At 37.5% G+C, this 21001-nt stretch overlaps 1 protein-coding gene across 1 annotated transcript; it reads left to right on the top strand.

Moving 5' to 3' along the window:
- The first annotated feature begins 11385 nt into the window (after positions 1-11385).
- Positions 11386-15640, top strand: LOC110722584 (homeobox protein BEL1 homolog). The gene is made up of 4 exons (XM_021901850.1): positions 11386-12799; positions 13291-13676; positions 14270-14330; positions 14600-15640. Exons 1-4 carry the CDS (start codon positions 11918-11920, stop codon positions 15305-15307), a joined length of 2037 nt encoding a protein of 678 aa, XP_021757542.1. The 5' UTR covers positions 11386-11917; the 3' UTR covers positions 15308-15640.
- The last annotated feature ends 5361 nt before the right edge of the window (positions 15641-21001 follow it).

Raw genomic sequence — 21001 nt, forward strand, 5'->3', positions numbered from 1 at the left:
GTTGAAGTTGAGCATTGAATGGAGATTGCAAAAGTTAAAATGTTATAAATAAAAAGGAACAGGGAATGTAGAAGACATTTTCAACAAATTTTAATGCTTTTCCAACAAGTGACAAATTTTGTGTGCTATTAATATTTATCGTTTGCTTTTGCTAATTTATATAAAAATTTGACAACCTTTGCAATTATTATTCCATATTGCCATAAGCATGGAAATTTACATCCCATATTCCATATACATATATGCTTACAATATTATTAGAACAAACTTATCTACAATTATTGAACGATAATTTAAGAAAATCTCAATAGAAGTAATATTGCATACATTTGGCTTTTAAGCAAGTGGTCCGTTTAGATGGTTAGATATGATAGTACCTAGTAATCTAGTATCAACATTAACAAGTAGTTTTGTATTGTTAGACCATGACAAAGGACGACCAATGCATAAGCCAAATAAGCTACTAATGGTAATCGTTGAACGATTGATTTAAATTTCTATCACGTATTTTTTTTTTTTTTTTTTTTTTTTTGAGGGTCTATCACGTATTCATAAATAAATACGATTATTAGATAGTGTTTTTTTAAACACATACGGACATACCCTATCATGATAAAGTGTTCTAATCCCTAAAAAAAATCCAAGAATGACATTATTTTAATCAATATTAATTAATTAATTTTTTTAATTATAATTACTTATATATATTGTGAATGAATTAATTAAATTATCAACTCATATATTTGTACAAAATAGTCAAACATCTACGAATGCTGCATATTATTTATAGGTGTTTCGGGTGAAAACAATGGGACCTTGTCGAAGGTCCGATGAAGTGGAGAAGACTGGATTCGGTCCAAGTGATGTTGGGCCAAAGGTTTCCTGCACAGTAAACACACGTAAACTAGCCTCGGGGGTGTTGTCGAGGAAGGCCCCTCCGATGCTAAAGTCAGTACAGTGTGTAGAAAGAGAACATTATGCAAGAGAATTAATTGCTTGAGGCTTTGTTGAATAAATGTACAAATGTAATATTTATGGCTCTTATACCTTTGCATATATGGAGAAGTTGGGCCTTAGCCCAATTGACTTGCCATGAGGACTGATCTTTGACTTTAGCACAGCTGAAGAGATGAACCTTGACCTTGGGCTTTTAATTGGATCATTTAATGACTAGGCCCAATTGGACTAAATTGGACCCAAACAATTTTCTGACATAGTCAACAAATACTCTCGGGATGCCGAAACGAGTAATGATATTCCGCCAGATAAATTTTCTGACAGTTTTCTCTGTAAAGTTCGAGGCTGCTTCGGCCTCGATCCACTTACTGAAATAGTCAACACCAACTATCAGCCATTTTTTCTGGTACACAGCCTCTGTAAATGGTCCTAGTATATCCAGTCCCCATTGGGCAAACGGGAGTGGATTAAGGATCGGCTGAAGATCCCTTGCTGGCTGGTGGATAACTGGAGCGTATTTTTGACATTTTTTGCATTTCCGGACCATCTCCTTAGCATCTGCGATCATGGTGGGCCAGTAATATCCAGCCCTCAATGCCTTGTGGGCTAAGGTCCTTCCCCCGATGTGGTTCCCACAGATGCCGAGGTGAATCTCCCGTAGGATATAATCTACATCTGTTGGTCCCACGCATTTCAGCAATGGGGCTGCGAAGGACTTTTTCAGGAGTTCCCCTCTGAAGACAATGAACCTTGAGCTGGTTCTCTTCATCTTGGAGGCCAAAGCTCTATCTTCGGGAGTCTATCCCCGAAGTTTGAAAGCTAGGATGGGGTCCATCCAACTAGGCTCTGGGTCAGCGCAGCACACTTCAGGTGCTTCGTCGACACTTCTTTCTCGACGCACTTCCACATATACAGATCTGTTCAGCTCAGTAAGAGTTGAACTGGCAAGTTTGGAGAGTGCATCGGCTTGAGTATTCTGACCCCTTGGGATCAGCTGAACCTCAAAAGTTTTCAGCTTTGCAATGACTGATTTGATCTTGGCAAGATAAGCTATCATGGAGGGCTCTTTGGCCTCGTAGCTGCCGCTGATCTGATATGCAACTAGCTGAGAGTCTGTTTTCAGGCAGACATGATCGGCTTCCAGGGAGATGCACAATTCTAGGCCAGCGATTGCTGCCTCATATTCGGCTTCATTGTTCGAGGCCTTAAAAGAAAATTTTAGTGCATATTCGAAGGATTTGCCTTCGGGAGAAGTTATCACTACTCCTGCCCCCGAACCATTTTCGGTGGAAGATCCATCCGTAAACACGGTCTAGACTTTCTTTTCATTATCTAGCGCTTCTTGGTATGAGCATTCGGCCAAGAAGTCCGCTAGAGCTTGAGCCTTAATGGCAGCCCTCGGACGGTAGCTGACGCTGAATTCGGTGAGCTCAAAAGCCCACTTGGCTAGCCTACCAGATTTTTCAACTTTGCCAAGAACTTTTTCCAACGGCTGATCAATTAAGACCACTATATGATGGCAATCAAAATAGGGCCTCAGCTTCCGAGCAGCTACTACTACTGCAAAAGCGACTTTCTCGAGTAGAGGGTAGCGAGTCTCGGCATCCGTAAGTGTATGACTGACAAAGTAGATCGGTTGCTGACTTTTGCTTTCTTCCTTCAGCAGTACTGCACTGATGGTGGCCGGGCTAACGGCCACATACAGGTACAAAGTTTCTCCTTCTGCTGGGCTAGCTAGCGTTGGGAGTTGAGCTAGATGCTCCCGAAGCTGTTTAAAGGCTTCTTTTTGCTCTTTCTCCCAAACGAGCTCTTTTGTTTTCGGGAGTTTCAGGGCTTTGAAGAAAGGTAACCCCTTATCCGAAGCTCTGGAAATGAACCTTGAGAGGGCTGCCATTCTTCCGGTGAGCCGCTGAACATCCCGCTTTGTTTTCGGCTCAGGAAGGTCGAGCGCTGCTTTGACTTTGGAGGGGTTGGCATCAATCCCCCTCTTGCTGACTATGAACCCAAGGAATTTCCCTGACTTCACGCCGAAGACACACTTCTTCGGATTCAACTTCATTTGATGCCTTCTTAAGGTGGCGAAAGTTTCAACCAGGTCTTTAACATGGTCCTCATATTTTTTGCTTTTGACGATCGAATCGTCGACATAGACTTCCATGTTTCGGCCCTTTTGGTTGGCGAAAACTTGATCCACCAGCCTTTGATAGGTTGCCCCCGCATTTTTCAATCCGAAGGGCATCATTTTGTAATTGTACACCCCAGCGTTCGTGACGAATGCCGTCTTTGCTCGATCGTCGGGGTGCATGAAGATCTGATGATACCCCGAGAATGCGTCCATGAAACTAAGCAAGGCATGGCCACTTGTCGAATCGACTAGCTGATCGATCCTCGGCAAGGGATAGAAATCCTTCGGACAAGCCTTATTTAGGTCCGTGAAGTCAACGCACATCCTCCAGGTACCATTGGCCTTCTGAACCATTACCACATTTGCCAGCCATTCTGGATATTGGCAAGGCTCGATGAAGCCTGCCTCCAGCAACTTTTTGACCTCGGCTGCGATGTCTCGGTTCTTATTAGCGGAGTAATTCCGCTTCTTTTGCTTAATTGGTCGACACGTTGGGTCAACATTAAGCTTATGGGAGATGAGGTCTGGACTTATCCCGGGCATATCAGCTGCCGAGAAAGCAAACACATCTCTGTTGTCCCGAAGGAGCTGAATAAGTTCACAACGGGTGTTCGGATCAAGGTCCATCCCGATTGTTACACATTTCTCAACGTCTCCCTCGGTCAACTGAACTGTTCCAGTCTGTTGGTCCATATCCATTGCTGATGGACTGGACTCTTCAGAATCTGGCCTGCTGCCTATGTCAGCAGGTGTCCCAGTCTTTTTGTTCTTCGGCTGGCTCTCTGAATCTTTCGGTTCAGCTGAAGAGCTAGCCTTTTCCCTTTCGAGCCCTTTTTCTCTGGGCACAGATCCTTGGGCCGAAGCACTTAGGCCTTTCGGATTTTTTGTGCTTGGCTCTCTTTCTTTTTCTTTCTCCTCCTTATCCTTGTCGTCATCTGGGCGACTACTGGATGGCTTGAGGTAGTTGCACCTTCGGGCGTTTTTTTGGTTGCCCTGTATCCTTGCGGGGAAGCCAGCGTCTGAGACGTAAATCATCAGCTGATGATAAGTTGAGACGACCCCTTGGATCTCATGAATTATGGGTCTCCCCAAAATCACGTTGTACACTAAAGGAGCGTCAATGACCAAAAATTCAATCATGACATTCCTGGCTGCCTCATCGCAGCCGATGGTGACAGGAAGGGTCACCTTCCCATCTGGATAAGTTGAAGCCCCATTGAACCCGGATACCGGGTAGAGTACCGGCGTAAGGTGCTTGGGCTTTAGCTTGATTTGATTGTAGGCCTTTCGGAACAGAATGTTTGCTCCGCTGCCACCGTCAACAAGGACCTTACTGACGTCGTGGTTGGCCACCGTGGCGATGATCACCAACGGATCCTCGTGAGGGAACGTTACCCCCCGGCACTCGGCAGCTGTGAACGTCATGTTCGGCACCGGCGACTGGGGAGGTTGAATGTCAGCGTTGTTCACCTGATGGATCAGAGCCCTAAGGTGTCGCTTATGCTCCCTCCGAGAGCATATTCCTCCCGAGATAACATTGATCGGAGAGAATTTTCCCTCTGGATTTTTACTGTTCTTCCGGGGGAAGTCGAGGTCTTGCCAAGAGTCCTTTGCTGATTTCTCGGACTCCTTTTTCTCGCGGTGATCCGCGATGTACTTTTTCAAGTATCCCTTCCGGACCATGTCCTCTATCTGGTCCTTCAGTTGGATACACTCCTCAGTGTTATGTCCCGGAGATTCGTGGAACTCGCACCACTGATTTTTATTTTTTCGCTGATACCACTCTGGGAGTGGTCTCGGCTTTCGGTAACTCTGCTCCTCCTTCGTCACGCTGTAAATTTTGGCGCGTGGAAGAGAGAGCGGAGTGTAGGACTCGTATCTGCCTGTGTATAAGGCAGATTTTTCCTTCTTTGGGTCGCTGGCCGAAGATTGCTCCGAGGCCTTTGCCTTTCCCTTTTCCCTATGGCCTTGGCCTTCAGACAAGGGCGTTTGTTTTTGCTTCCCTCCCTCAGATTGAGGTTGGGTTTTTGTTTTGTTCCACTCTTCGGCTCGGATGAACTTATCCGAGGCATTCAGAGCTTCCTCCAAGGTCTGCGGGGTATGCATGACCATGAAGTCTAGGAACTTCCCGGGCTGAAGGCCATTCTGCATTGCAAAAACGGCTAGCCCCTGGTCCAGCTGAGAGACGCTGGATGACTCGTTGCTGAAACGGGTCAGATAGTCTCGGAGGCTTTCGGTCTCCCCTTGTTGCAGACCCATGAGTTCTGCAGTAGTCTTCTCTCGGCGGTTTGCCGTGGAAAACTTGCTCCTAAATTTGGAGGACAGATCATCCCACCCTGTTATGGAGCCTTGCTTTACTCCCTTGGAGATCCACGCTTGCGCGACCCCCTTGAGAGTGGTTGGGAAATATTTGCACCAAGTCGCTTCGGATCTGGGGCAAAGATGCATATGAGTCTCATACGAGGCCACGTAGTCCTTCGGATCCGAAGTCCCATCATATGTGATGTGCGACGGTATTTTAACCGTGGGCACGTGCTCTTCCAGTATCCATTGCTCGAATGGCGAACTGGCGGGTAGCATAACGGCCTTGCCCTTGTTCTTGGCCGAAGGGACCGCGCTCCGCCCTCTTAGAGAGGTAGGAGTTGTTTTCGTCCCTGGCAGGGAAGTCTGGACCTCGGCCGCAGGGAACGAGAGGCGACTGTGCACGCTCGGTTCCTTGCCGCCGAGTCGGTCGAGGACGCTTCGGCGAACAGTCTCAGGTTGTTCTCGGTGAGTAGATTCTGGCCGAGAAGCTGAGCTGCTGCTCTTATGCGTTTCTGGTCGAGAGGTTGAGGATCCTCTGAAGAATTGAGGGTTCTTTTTCCTCTCTTTTTCAATTTTCCAGGTATCCTCTTCCCACTCTTCCAGTTCCCGGAAGGAAGGAAGCTTCCCACCATCATGGTCTAGCTTCCTCCGCTGATGCCGGGTATGCAGAGGAGTTCGATCACGAGGTGGCGGCATATTTTGTGCCCTCATTGCCTCCATGAGCACTGTCAGCGCTCTTGCCACCTCCTCCGAGCTGGGCCCCGTCAAAGGGGTCCTCGACTGAGTATGGGAATGAGAGCGCACAGTCGATGGTTGGCTTTGGGGCACTGAATGTGTCCTATGATCGGACTGACCCCTGCTAGACCGAGAGTGACTCGGCCTATGATGAGAGTTATGAATTACGAGAGAAAGGGAATCCTCCCTGTATGATCCTCCCCCCGAGCTGGCACCCTTGGGAGAGTTCCGGTCCGGTGAGGGTGATGGTGTAGGGGTTTTAGGCTTTTCGCCTACTCCTTGACGGAGGCTTTTGCTCTTGCGGTTCTTAGCCATTGCTACTAAGATAATTGCAAGATGATTTTGGTTAGAAACTTGGCTTAAAGATTTTTGAAAGTCTTCCCCACAGACGGCGCCAAATTGTTTCGGGTGAAAACAATGGGACCTTGTCGAAGGTCCGATGAAGTGGAGAAGACTGGATTCGGTCCAAGTGATGTTGGGCCGAAGGTTTCCTGCATAGTAAACACACGTAAACTAGCCTCGGGGGTGTTACCGAGGAAGGCCCCTCCGATGCTAAAGTCAGTACAGTGTGTAGAAAGAGAACATTATGCAAGAGAATTAATTGCTTGAGGCTTTGTTGAATAAATGTACAAATGTAATATTTATGGCTCTTATACCTTTGCATATATGGAGAAGTTGGGCCTTAGCCCAATTGACTTGCCATGAGGACTGATCTTTGACTTTAGCACAGCTGGAGAGATGAACCTTGACCTTGGGCTTTTAATTGGATCATTTAATGACTAGGCCCAATTGGACTAAATTGGACCCAAACAATAGGTATAAGTACAATAAAATACATATGCATATGTTGATAAAATCACTTATGTACATAAAGTGAATGATTATACCTTTATACGTAGTAAGATTAACGTAACAAGAGAAAATTACACATGTTCCAAGAACTCAATTAACCCAACATAATACTAGTTCATTTGGGGGGTAAAAATTGCATGACCAACAATAGTGAAATAGTAAAATTAGAGTTGCAGAAGAGGGGTAAAAAAAGTAAAACTGAAAATGGTAAGCGGCGGAGAAAAGTAGAAGTAATAGGACCACCTTCTTTTTATGAGACAAATTTTAAAGGATCTTTTGTAATGGGAGGGAAAAGATACATATACTTCCACCTAAATTCCCACTCATATGTTTACCTCTTAAGTATTTCATATTATTGGGTCGTTTTGCTTTGGTCATAATCTATAATTTGTATGTCATCATAAGTCATAACTATTGTTAAAATTTACTATTAGAGTATTATTATTAGTCAATAATGTTCATTTTTTTTTTAGTGTTTGGAGAGCCACAAGGGCAGAGGTGAGAATCGATCACAAAGATCTCTTGAAACCGAGAGGGAAGCTTTAACCACTTGAGCTATCCCTCACTCTCAGTCAATAATGTTCATGATTATGCATAAGGGTATATAAAAAATTGGAAGTTAATTACTGCATTTCAAATCTTAGCACACATGGTAAATAACATTAAGATCTTGTTCTTTTAGACTGAACTGAATATAGCCAAGTCAAACTAAATACAACTAAAATTTATATAAGTGCAAAAGAATAGGGCCTAATTCAATTTCTAAAAGGTTTTCAAAATTGATTAAGGTTTTTTTTCCTTCTCAAACATATTCATGATTTAATTAGTTGTACACTTGTACTACTTATTATTAATAATGTCATTTATTTTGTGTGAAGTATGGATAAAGAATAAATGTCTCATCATCCATATTCTACACAAAAGGATATATATACTTCTTTGTATTTCAATAAATGTTAAACTCCAATTGCCTTCACAATTATCTTTTTGCTTCAACTGATTCAACCTAATACCTAATGTAAAATTTACACTACAAAAGAAGTCAAACTATTCTAGGAAAAGGACATGTCAAGCAATGGCGCATTTATAGAAATAGAAATTTAGTATTCTATCAAATAAAATAATGTTTAATAGAAAAAATAAAGAAGGATCCTGGTTGTTCAAAAACAAAAGAAATTATTAAAGATTATTTGACTCAATCCTAAGTCTTTACAATACAATTAATCCACTGTCCACATATAATTTTCATGATAAATGACAAAAAAATTGCTTACTCAATCGGTCAATCATTTTACATGCATGTTGAGACGTAACTAAGATAAGAATAATCTAAGATACGTTGCTTGGGGAAAGGGGGTATGGTAAGTGCAACAATCCACTAGTAGTACTACATTGTTATGTTGTTATGCTCTAAACACTCCTCGTGAACTCCATCCAATCACCATCATTTGTGTGTTGATACAAACATATCTTCCAAAGTAATGTGATTGGAAAACTTATCATTATGTACCTACAAAAATAGGCTAATATACACTTTATATTTCATTTTTTTTAATGGTACTATATATACATGAGTAAAATACAACTAATTATTACATGAACTAGTTTTTATCTTTAAAATGAACTAGTTTTTTTCTTTAAATAACACGTAGTTTAACCTTAGTAATATGTCTGGACTTAATTTTAAAACGGTGCTCAAGAAACTAGAAGAGAACAATTTTATAGATTAACAAAGTAAATATATTTTGACAAAAATAAATACATTTATGAAATTAGCTAGCTATAATCATTGTTATATGAACTTTTCTTTTCACCTCAAGTACCCCTTATCAAATCCTCGAAATTCGAAATTGGGTATGACATTTGGAAACTTCATTTTAAACACAAAATTATGGATTTTTTTTCCACATAATAACCGAGTTTTGGACACTTGAACACATACATGTGTCGAACAAGAATGCTCGATTTTATGTATATATATATATTTAGGTAATAATCTTATAAGTATTTAGAAAGAGCAAAGTAATTAGGTTAAAGAAAAACAAAAAAAGATGATGCGGTCCCATGCAACAATGGGAAACTAGAGAGAGGGAGGGATGGGTGGGAGTACTTTAATAAGGAGATGGCCGGTTTTAATTGAAATTAGTTGGAAATTTTGGACCACTTCATCTCATCTCCTCTACAACCTCTTATTTTGGGAACCCCCTTTTTTTTTCTTCCAAAAAACATTTATTTTATGACTGTGTTTGACATTATGAATTTCTGAACAAAATTCACAGGAATCCCTTAAACAGAGCTGAGAGATGTTGATGATAAACCTGAAAAAAGACTGTTTGTACGAGTTGATAGGATAGTGATAACTTGACTTACGGGGATTTGTGCACCCATTTTCTCAATACTAAAACCTTGGAGTTACTTTTTAGATTTTGGATCCGAGTAAACTCTTTTGATTGGATATGAGTCCATGTAATATTTTATTTTGGCAAAAGCTAATGAGTGTCTCGGGGCGTTAGATGAGAGAATTAAAGTGCAAATATTAGAGTAAAATTAACATTAATTATTCCGAACGACGCGTGATTTTGTCATGAATTCCTAACTTAATATCATTTCAACCAATATAATTTATCTTTATCTAACGCCCCGGGGCGCTCGTTAGCAAGATCCTTTTATTTTATACGGATTACAAATTTTTTTTAATTATACTTCTTCCCATATTTACTAATTGCAAATTTGCAAGTGAGGCAATTTTTTTTATGGAAAAATATAATTATTTGAAATTCTGATATATATTTTCAAATTTTTATTTCTACAGTAATGTTTTTACTAAAATGTAATTGAAGATTAAATATTATTAATATAAGGTATTCATCAATAAAATTTCTCGTAAAATTTTGTCGTTATGTTAAATAGATTGAGAATGGAGAAAATAAAGTATATTTTTCCACTTTAGATCTTAATAGTCGTAAGGTTTTAACTTGAATTATAAGTATTTACCATTTATTAATGGTTTTAATTACAAAAGTGTATAGATATCACATTTAAACGTTTACATTAAAGGTTAACAAATGACAAGATTAATTTTATTTTTTTTGTGCATGAAGATTAAATTTTATGTAATAATAATATAGGGGAAAAAAAAAACCAATATTAAAAATAGAGGAAGTATGACTATTTTATAAAGAAATGAGCATCATGATTCATGAGCACAATATCTATTTTATTTATATTATTCTTATACATGAATTTGTTATGACTTAGACACGTGTAGACTCTGTAGTGCTAGTTCTTGGGCTAAGTACTAGATTATCATCTTTTAGGTTAAAAAGTTGTGGGGTTTGATCTGATGAAGTCCATTGTTATTGGTATGTAATATTTTGATTTGAATTATATAGTAGGGACTAGGGATATTGTTATCAAGAGCACCACTTGGTAAACGGAACATTCTACTTCCTAGGAGGGTTTAGGCCTTCCAATAGGTTGTTCACTTGGTGAAACACAAATAATAGGTTACAAACAATATCAAATTTTAAGGACAAAATTGGTTACCAATCAATTGATGGCTAGTAAACTTGTGTACTTCGTGAAAGTGTGTACGTAAATGCTTTGGTAGTCTCTATTTTTATACTTCACAGAAAATAACTTTAACGTGATCTAATCCGAATCTAATTCGAATCTAATCCGAACATTATCTCCTAGTACATTAGTTTGCTTAACTAGTTTATAGTAATAATTTTTTTATACAAATATGCTCTGAATCTGGATAAATTGTTAATGTGTATAACAATGTATAAGCTATTACAACATTGAATATTGGAGACAATGTGTACTAGTGAAATAATTACAAATAAATTATATTCAATTCATTAAAACAGACGGTGACGAAACATTTATATTATATCAAAAAATAGTGCAACCATTTAATGATGACCCCCTTGTAGATTTGATAAGAAGAGAAGTTGTTGATCATGTAAACTTATAGTTTGTTGTAACCTCTATGCTTACAACTTATAGGTACAAAAAGAATTAAATGAGTTGTTCTTGGTGGATCAAAGACACTATTTTACAAAAGCTGGTAAAAAGTACCTATATATAATTACTAAATAAACTATCTGAAATAACTTATCTTATAGAAACTTTTGATTTAATATACCCATTTCTCCACAAAGTACAAACTACCAAAAGAGTAGAAAATTTCAAATCATTCATTTGTATATTACTACATATATAAAAACAAAATTAATACACTTCTTCTATTAAATTCCACAAGAGAAAAATAAAATCAATTGAGGGGTGATTTTAATTACACAACAAATTAATTAAAAGAGGACCAATTTAATTATTATAGGATGTTTTTTGTCAGGAAATGATTGACCCACCCAAAGACATAACTCAACCCGGATGAGTGGGATTGAGGTAAGTTAAGGGTTTGTTTGTCTGAACACTTTCTGATTTTTCATACCTTTTTTTTTTCCTAGGTTTTTTCTTTCATTATTCATACCTTACTATGTTAAGCCTTTTTTAAAGAGAAAATAAAAATACCTCATTTTGTTTTTTCTATTTTCATAAAATGTACATAAAACCAAACACACCCTCTTCTTCTTCTTCGTTTTTTTTTCTCTTTATTTCTCTCTCCATTAATCATAAAAACTTGAAGTTTAATTTCTCCACCAAAATCTTTACTCTACTTATGGCAACCGTTAGCATTTCAACTCTTTCTTCTTTCTTCCAAACTCGGCATAACCATTAAAGCTCGAAACTTCGCGTTTTTTTTTTCAAAAATTAAAAAAAAAACCCTTTATTAAAAAAAAAAAAGGATTTCAATATTATTCTAAGGTTTTTTGATAGGTAATCTCCCAAAAAAATGGGGGCAAATATATTAGGTACAATTCTTCAAAAAAAAAAAAGTTGGATGTTTTTTTAGTTTACTTTTTAATTTATGTAAAAATGGCTACTAATCATCATCAATTAATGGAGGAGAAATCATCTTCATCAACAAACTTTTGTTATTCAGATGTTCATCATTTAGGAGTTAGTCATCATCTTCAAAATTTTGAATCAAACCCTGAAATTTACAACTTAACTAGTGGTATAGAAATGATAGGGTTTCAACCTAAACCTCAGAGTTTAATATCCGGCGTTGCGCAACCAGATGAACAACAACAACGTCATCAGCAACAGCAGCAACAAGAGATGGGGTTTATTGATGATTCATCTTTAAGGCCTTGTGTTTTCCCTTGTGAAGGTAATGAGAGGCCTAGTCAAGGCCTTTCGCTTTCGCTCTCATCTTCTAATCCATCCACTATTAGCCTCCAATCCTTTGAGCTTAGACATAATAATCTTCATCATCATGGCCAAAGATTTGATCTTTCCTCCCCGTCTTCGAATACTCGAGACGGGTTTTTGGGAAAGTCTCAATCTTTTCATCATCTTCAACAACATCAAGATGAGCAACACCATCAACAACAACAACAACATGAGAATTCTAGTGGTGGTGGTAGTATGGGTATACAATTTGAAATGATGAGGAATTCTAAGTATATGGGGCCCACTCAAGAGCTTTTGAGTGAGTTCTGTAATCTTGGAACAAAGGGTTATGATGATGATTTACAAAGGAAACTGTCTAAGAAGAAGAGTAAAGAGCAATGGGATTTCGAAGGAGGGGGTAACGACAACGATGATGATCGTAGTCGTAACCCCAATAATAACAATAATAATAATAACAATAATAATGCGAGTAGTAGTTCCAATGTTAATCCATCATTGTATGGTGTTAGTCTATTGGAATTGCAGAAGAGGAAGACAAAGTTGCTTAGCATGTTGGAAAAGGTATATATTACATTTTACTTTCTAATTTCTTATAATTTTATGCTTTTTTAAATTATATATATGACTCTTTTTTAAGCATTAAAAATGCCTAAATTCTACTTCTTTTTTTTATTTATTTTGCATCACTTCTTCAACACCCAAATAAAAAAAGAGCAAAGAAATTGCTAATTAATTACAGAAAAGAAAGGAAAAGAGAAAATCTTTGATCTAACTAACTAAATTGGTTGAAATTATTTTGTGGGTCATCATAAAGAAAAAAAAAATGGGAAAAAAAAAATTGAATCTTTGAACTAATTAGGCGACTATAAAGACCTTGTCAATAAATGCTAAAAATCATATATGGGTGACAATTCAGGGACTTCATTAAATTTTTTCCTTAGAAACTCCCTATTTTTTGATCTGATACAAGTGATTTTTACCACTTTGTAATCTTTTGAATGTTTTTTCCCCCTATTTTTGTGGGGGGTGTATTTTATTTTTTTGTTTTGTAGTTGGACAGAGGATACAAGAACTACTGTGAGCAAATGAAGGGAGTAGTGTCTTCCTTTGAGGCAGTGGCCGGGGCGGGCGCAGCGGATACATACTCTGCCTTAGCCTCCAGGGCAATGTCAAGGCATTTCAGGTGTTTAAGAGATACAATTGTAGCTCAAATTAAGGAAACCAAGAAAGCAATGGGAGAAAAAGATAATGCAACAGTTTTAGGAACAACAAGAGGTGAAACTCCAAGACTTAGGCTTTTAGACCAAAATTTGAGGCAACAAAGAGCTTATCAACAAATGACCTTAATGGAGGCTCATCCTTGGAGACCTCAAAGAGGCTTGCCTGAACGTTCCGTTTCGATTCTTCGTGCTTGGCTCTTTGAGCATTTCCTACACCCGTATGTATATGTCATCTCTTTGATCAATCTTTTTCTCTTTCTCAATTACTTTGTGTCTGTTTGTTTGTACTAGGCCTTAGAATCTAAGGCCGACTTTCGTGTCGTGGTTAGCTTGACATAAACATGACAATTTCATTCATGGTAAAGTATCAAACTTTAGTCGAAAATGGTATAGCATGATGTGTTGAACACTCTAGATAGAAGCTCCAATTGTAGGTAGTTTAGCTCAATCATTCTAGTTTACAAGGAACTATATACCACATGCTCTTGTTAATTAGTTTTATTTTTATTTTTATTTTTTCGCTTCAATTTATTTGTTATTCTTTTGCAAGATTCCAATCGTCTTACTTTGTTCTTATTTGATCGTTTTTTTGTCATGATTTCATCAATCATATTTTGTTCACTTCCTCTTCTTTTTAGGCCCCATTTTTCTTTCTATACCACTCAAAGAAGCATACAAAATTTCCACTAAAATAAAAGTGTCAAGCTAAGTATTTAGCTAAAGTGGTACAAAATTCTTATGGAATCTAATTCCATGGCTTGGAACTTAAACTCACGTTTTATCCAAATTTAAATGTTCTTCCCCTTCTCAGGTATCCAAGCGACGTCGATAAGCACATCTTAGCACGCCAAACCGGTCTTTCAAGAAGCCAGGTAAGGGACATTGTTACTATGCTAATTGTAGAATTTATTAATCTACATTATCCAATAAGTATAATCATGTTTGTACAATTAATAATTTTTTTTTTAGATTTAGTAAAAATAATACCACAATAAGACATTTCAGATTAGTCACCATGATAGATGTTACATATATATATACATTGATATATAATTGGTTTTTAGTCAACAAACTATGCTTTTTAATTGGTGATTATGTTAATTATAATTTGATTAATTAAGTTTATGGATATGATGGTTAGGTGTCTAATTGGTTTATTAATGCGAGAGTGAGGCTTTGGAAGCCAATGGTAGAGCAAATGTACCTAGAGGAGACCAAAGAGGAGCAAGACAAGAACATGGGCTCCTCCTCCGATGGTGGTACCGAGCATCAACCGTCTACTACGGATCATCTCGGCGGCCTTATCCACCACCAACAACCACCACAAGAACAAAAACCGGACCCTGATCAACTCATCCGGATTGATCCGGACTCACTTTCCTCCATTGTCAACACCACCACCACGGCCTCCTCGAGTAGGGGTGACACTCAGAATAGGATGAGTCAATTAAATTTCCAACAAAATGGTCAATTTATTGGCAGGGTTGAGGGTTTTGGTTCAGTGGATCATTTTGATTTTCCATCATCGTCATCATACAACCAACAACACCATGCAGCAAATTATGGGAGTACTTCTCAAAATGACAATAATACCCCTCACCAAGGCTTTGGTGGTGGCAACAATGTGTCATTGACATTAGGGTTGCAACAACATGGTGGTAATGGGGTGAGCTTAGCGTTTTCGCCCGCGTCTCAGGCAGCAGCTTCTCTATTCTACCCTAGAGAACATAATATGGAAGATTGTCAACCTGTTAATCATCAGTACTCTCTCTTGGATGAAAATCAAGGGCAGAACAATTTGCCTTACAGGAACTTGATGGGTGCACAAGTACTCCATGATTTCGCCTAATCGCCCGTTGTTGATTATATTATATTATGAGAGATCATCATCATCCAAATGAAATGAAACTCTTGGGAACTCGGTTGGATCAAATATATGGGGTAATTCATATTTTGAGGTTTAATTAATTTCTTAGTTTGTAAGGAATCTTATACTAAGTAGGTATAGGTTAATTAGGTATTAAGCTAGATGGAGTCAATTTAAACTAGTGATTCTATATTTATCTATAATACTCCATGATATATTGATACATGCATACATATATATTTATGTAGCTAAACAATGGGAGGTGAAACTAAAATATAAATGGGAGTTATCATGGACTATATTGCGTGTATGTTAAAAGTAGAATTTGTTATATGCACTCGGGTGTACCATACACCCAATAACTAACCTAAGGTTAATTTTGCTCTTTATTTGATGATAAAATGAAAAACAATAATTAAAATAAGAAAAAACAAATGTTGATGGGTATACGATACACCCGAGTGTATATTATAGTCTCTTGTGTTAAAGATGTTGAACTTAGCTTTTTTGGGCATCATTTATATTGTTTTGGAAATGTTAGGGTGGTTTAAGGAGCATTAAACATCAAACCTATATTAAATTTTATTGGCTCCACTTGGAAAAGAAAATGTTAAAAATAGGGGAATTTCATACTTATGGGCATACATATATACTTAGTAATTTGTTTCTTATTGTTATAAGTCTTATATTTTCTATGTTTTCTTGCATTGTTAAGATGTCGTCTATGATAGGGTTATTCAAGGAACGATTGGACCCACATATTGTGGAAGTCATGACTCTGCTAGAGTCTATACCGGAGAAATATTACTTCATATTAGTGTATAATTTCCTCGTTATTTAAATATTCTACTATAATTTAATTTGGTTTATAATTTATTTCTATTTTTATTGTCTTTTTCCTCCCACCCAAAAAATAAAAGAAAGAAAAAAAGAAAAACCCTTTGTGTCAAGGAACTTTTGATAGGGGGCCACTATAGCTGATTGAACCATTTGTGGTTCATTTTAAGATGAAATAGGACTTTGGTGAGGCCTTATCTACACAAATAACTTTCATAATAAAGAGACGTACTTTGTAATTTGATTGGTTTTCTTAAGTTTGAAAGATTAAGCAAACCAAAATTCTATTATTTCCATTCTTTTGTTGAAGAGTAAATGATAATGTGCATGGACCATGCATGATTTATCACTCTCCGATGGTGATCATCTTCTTAATTGCGCAAGACAATAAGAACTTCTTTTCAATAATGAAATTCTTTTGGTTGGACGGGTTTAGAATAATCAAACATTTGCTAATTTTACAAATTTTCTCGGATTTTATCAAATGGGATCATGCTTATTCCTTTCTCTAAATGTTAACTAGCCTTAAACTTTTTATACTACCTCCGGATTGTATTATTGGGTATTATTTGTGAGATATACAAAATTCTAAAGTTGCATTCATATAATATAATACGATCCAGAGGTACGATACTACTCCCTCCGTATTTTTTTAAGTGTTACACTTTTCATTTCCGGACGTGTTTTTTTAAGTGTTACACTTCCTTTTTTGCCAAAAAGCCACATTAAAAATATTATATCTCTCTCCTCTCAAGGTCCCCACCCAAACCTACTACTACTTTTTTATTATATCTTTCCTTTCACATTCATTACTTTTCAATAAACTATTAACCTCACTATCTTTCTTTTATAATTTTTTAATACTCCAACTACCCCACTTACCTCTTATTTTATTTAAGTCAAATAAATTGCCTAAAACTATGTGTCAGTCAAAGCGTAACACTTAAAAAAAACACGAAGGGAGTATATAATTTGAAATCGAATCGAATCGAATCTGTAGTTTTTGTTTTTAACAAAATTAGTGGTTAGGAGAAGGCCCATCCTAAAATAGGGGAATTTTAAGGGAAATCCCTCCTAAATGAGCTTTGTGATATTCGACCCCTAACCTTATGCCTAGAGGCTAGAAGTCAAAAAACTGGCCAACTACTCTAACAATCTAGCTTAGCCTCATCTCATCTCATCTCATCTCATCTCATCTATAATTGCATATTTCCATTTGACAATGCATAGTGTGTTACTTCTTTATATGGTTTCTTGAAAACCAAAAATATAATATTACTACATGCTTGAAGTTTATGTCTACTTGATTCATATTTCTAGCTAGCATATGCATATCCCCTATTGGATTCTCAAAAATAAAAAAGAAAATCATATTATTAACAATTGCTATGAAAAAAATAATAAGTCTATTTATAGCTGCATCAAGGTGCAAGGCCAATTAATTTAATTGGTATCAATTAGTTTTTTTTTTTTTTGAAATAATTGGTATCAATTAGTTGTTATTGCTTATCACTTCGATGCTATTGAAAAAACAAAACTATATTGACAACGATTTAAATCATTTTAATATATCAACGTGACATTTTTTCATTGTACCATCGCTTATGTATCTCATTGTTTATAAGCACATTCGGTATAGTAGTCAAATCTTACTAACGATTAACATCATGTCATTAAAACTAGAATGATTCATCGTAACAAACTCAATGACAATCTTGTATACTGTCATCTCAATATTGGTGAATAACTTAATTATAACAGTTATGTAATTTCATCAACTTATATGAATGTTCTATATAAAAATAAAATGTGAATGTCAACTAATTTAGTTGATTAAAGTTTTAAAAATGATAATCAAATTAGTAATTATATTTCGTCTATATCACTAACCTCGCGGTCTTTTGACACAAGAAAAAAAAATGAACAACCATGGTGTCACTAAAACAAATAATGAGGTGACAAAACCGGGCAAGTAATTTGAGATATGTACTGATACCTCTAGACAGCGGACAGCCCACATTTAAGAGGTTGGGCTTGATTGAAATTTGGAGGGTAATCAGATTGGATCGATTGGTCTAAGACAACTAAGCCCATACACATAGAATTATGGGCCGACCAAGATATTTTCGGCCCAATATTCAAAAACTGCACCAATAGGCAATAGTTCCAATTTTCTTTGTTCCTTTTGTAGATGGTCTACCTAAACCCTCAATAGTCGTTACTCATTAGCAAAGAGAGATGAGAAAGGTCGAAACTCGAAATCAATACCAACAATTGTTGTTCCGGATGAGTTTCGATACCGTGATGTCTTGGGGTAGGTAAAGGTTTACCGTCCAATTTAATACCTGCACAGTCAGCACAGATTAACTAGCCCGGGGGGTTATCCGGGAATAACCGCTCCGATGCTAAAGTCAGTAATCTAGGGAAGCAAGAATGAAGAGAGAGAAGGTGTTTTAGAGAGAGAGAGAAAGATTCAAAGAGATTGTACCTTGTTATGAGAATGCGTCTGGGTATATATAGGGGAAGAACCAAGCTGGTGCCACCTTATGACGTTAGGTGGCAAACCGACCTTATACGTAGCAGGTGCCTACGTGGCCAGGAGCAGCTCTCCACGTGGCCAAGTGGAGAGCCGTTAAGGATGTACGAGTTTAACTAAATAGGCATGTGAAAGATTTAACTTTCGGCCTATTTACACTACTGTCGGCATTATCCCGTATAACTAGCCCCCCAAGTGAGGACGTTGGTAAAACCGATGTTCTCACTTTTGAATTTTTATGTAATTGAAATCTTGATATATTATTCGTACTCAAAGCCGATAGTACTTTTCTCAATTGAAACAAATGAAACGTATTAAATTAAAAAATCTCCGATTTGCCCCCAAAGTGAGCTAAGTTATTGAACTTTGCTCAATTTGAAGCAAATGAAACATAAATTAATAAATTAAAAAATCTCCGATTTGCCCCCCAAAGTGAGCGAAGTACCGATAGTACTTTGCTAAATTGAAGCAAATGAAACGTATTAAATTAAAAAATCTCCGATTTGCCCCCAAAGTGAGCTAAGTACCGATATTACTTTGCTCAATTTGAAGCAAACGGAGTTTAGGATTTTTGTAATATTATAAAAAAAATTATTTTTTATACTATTACTATTTTTTTATTTAATCATATCACTTCGCAAATGATAGTACAATTGGAAATTGGCGGGAAGTTTCTAAAGGTGTAGTGGGACACACGTTGTGAATATAGAGAGGTGAGCGGTGACGCGTCGCAATTGCAACCGTAAAATTGCATGCAATAATGTCAAATCAAAAAGCACATGTTTTTGGGCGTATATAAAAAGAGAAAACGAAAGGTTTCTTCGTTATTCGACTTAGGTTTCAAAAAATTTCAAAAAATTCAAAAAATCCCAAAGTAACACATGTTCAGTGCGTATTTTCATGGTTCTCAATTCGCCTCAAAGCATTTTACTCCCAAATTTATAGAAGTGGTAGGAATTTTTACGCGTGAAGGGCTGCAGTACTCGGTTGTTCTTGCTATTCCTTAGAGGTAATGAATTTCAACTTTTGTCCTGCGTACTTTGTTTTCATTTTTGGTGTGCTTTGTGTGCGTATATAGTGGATTTTTTGGTCTTTGTGTGAGTTATAGATAATTATGTCTGAATCTGTAAAGGGCTATATTACGGTAAAGCCATTGTGGCTGACCCGTTTATGCACTTGTCCTCAGCGCCAGAGAAGGAAGCTGAGAAGTTCTCTCGGCGCATAAGTACGTGTATTTTAGAAGACATTGATATTGTCGGAGTTGAGTCTATCAGCGTTGTCAGTCAAAGCAGTTCGGAAATTGCCATTGATGAGTACGATTCTAATTTCGGCAAAATAAGCATTAGAAAATCGGAGATGCCAAGATCTAAGCGCCCCAATATCGGTTTTGATCAAGCCGAGAGCTCCCTTAGACGCCCTGGTAAAGATCCGATAGATGATCTGGATACTCAAGAATCCAATATTCGGGCTGAAGACATTGAGTCCGTTGAACGGAGTCTCGAGTCAGATAGGGAAGAAGACGAGGGAGAAGATGGTAGCCCTGGGGAAGAAGAGCAAGAGGGTGAAGAAGAAGAAGATGAAGAGCAGGAACTCAGCATAAGTAGTGAGGATACTGATGAAGAAATTAACGAGGACATCAACATTGGTGAACAAGTAATTGCCGAAGAACGTGCTAATGAGGGTTACAACTCTGAAGATTACGATGCTGTTTACCGACAACCTCTGCAGCTCTCTGACGCAACCAAGGTTGTGCAGGTCAAAGTTGATGTTGCTTGGCTGAAAACTGCTGCTGAAAAGAACTACTGCAGTGTCGGCAGAAGATTCTACCGGCTTCCTGATAACTATGCTCTAACCCTTCCTAAATCTGGCGATACTGTTATTGATTGCCCTGAAGGGCATATTGCTGTGTATGCCAAGCATTTTGAGTTTGTTCTTCGTTTTCCACTTCATTCTTTTATTGAAAAAATATTTAAAGCTTGGAATGTAGGTATTGCTCAATTGACACCAACAACAATTCGTAATGTCATATCATTAGTGTGGGTTATGATATATATGGATTTTCCTCTAACTTTGAATCTGATCCGCAAACTTCACTGGCTGAAAAAAGATAGCCCGTCTCCAGGTTGGTGGTCACTATACACCGTTAATGGCAAGGTCTCAGTGTGGCCGAAACTGACCAGCTGTAAAAAGTGGCAAGGACAATTCTATTTTATGAAGGTTCTTGATACCTTTTCTGTAAGAAGAACTTTTCATCTGCCTCATACTAGATTTGACACTATTAGAGATAGGAAATTAGGCCCACT

This window comes from Chenopodium quinoa, unplaced genomic scaffold, assembly GCF_001683475.1.
Source record: "Chenopodium quinoa cultivar QQ74 unplaced genomic scaffold, ASM168347v1, whole genome shotgun sequence".
NCBI lineage: Eukaryota > Viridiplantae > Streptophyta > Magnoliopsida > Caryophyllales > Amaranthaceae > Chenopodium > Chenopodium quinoa.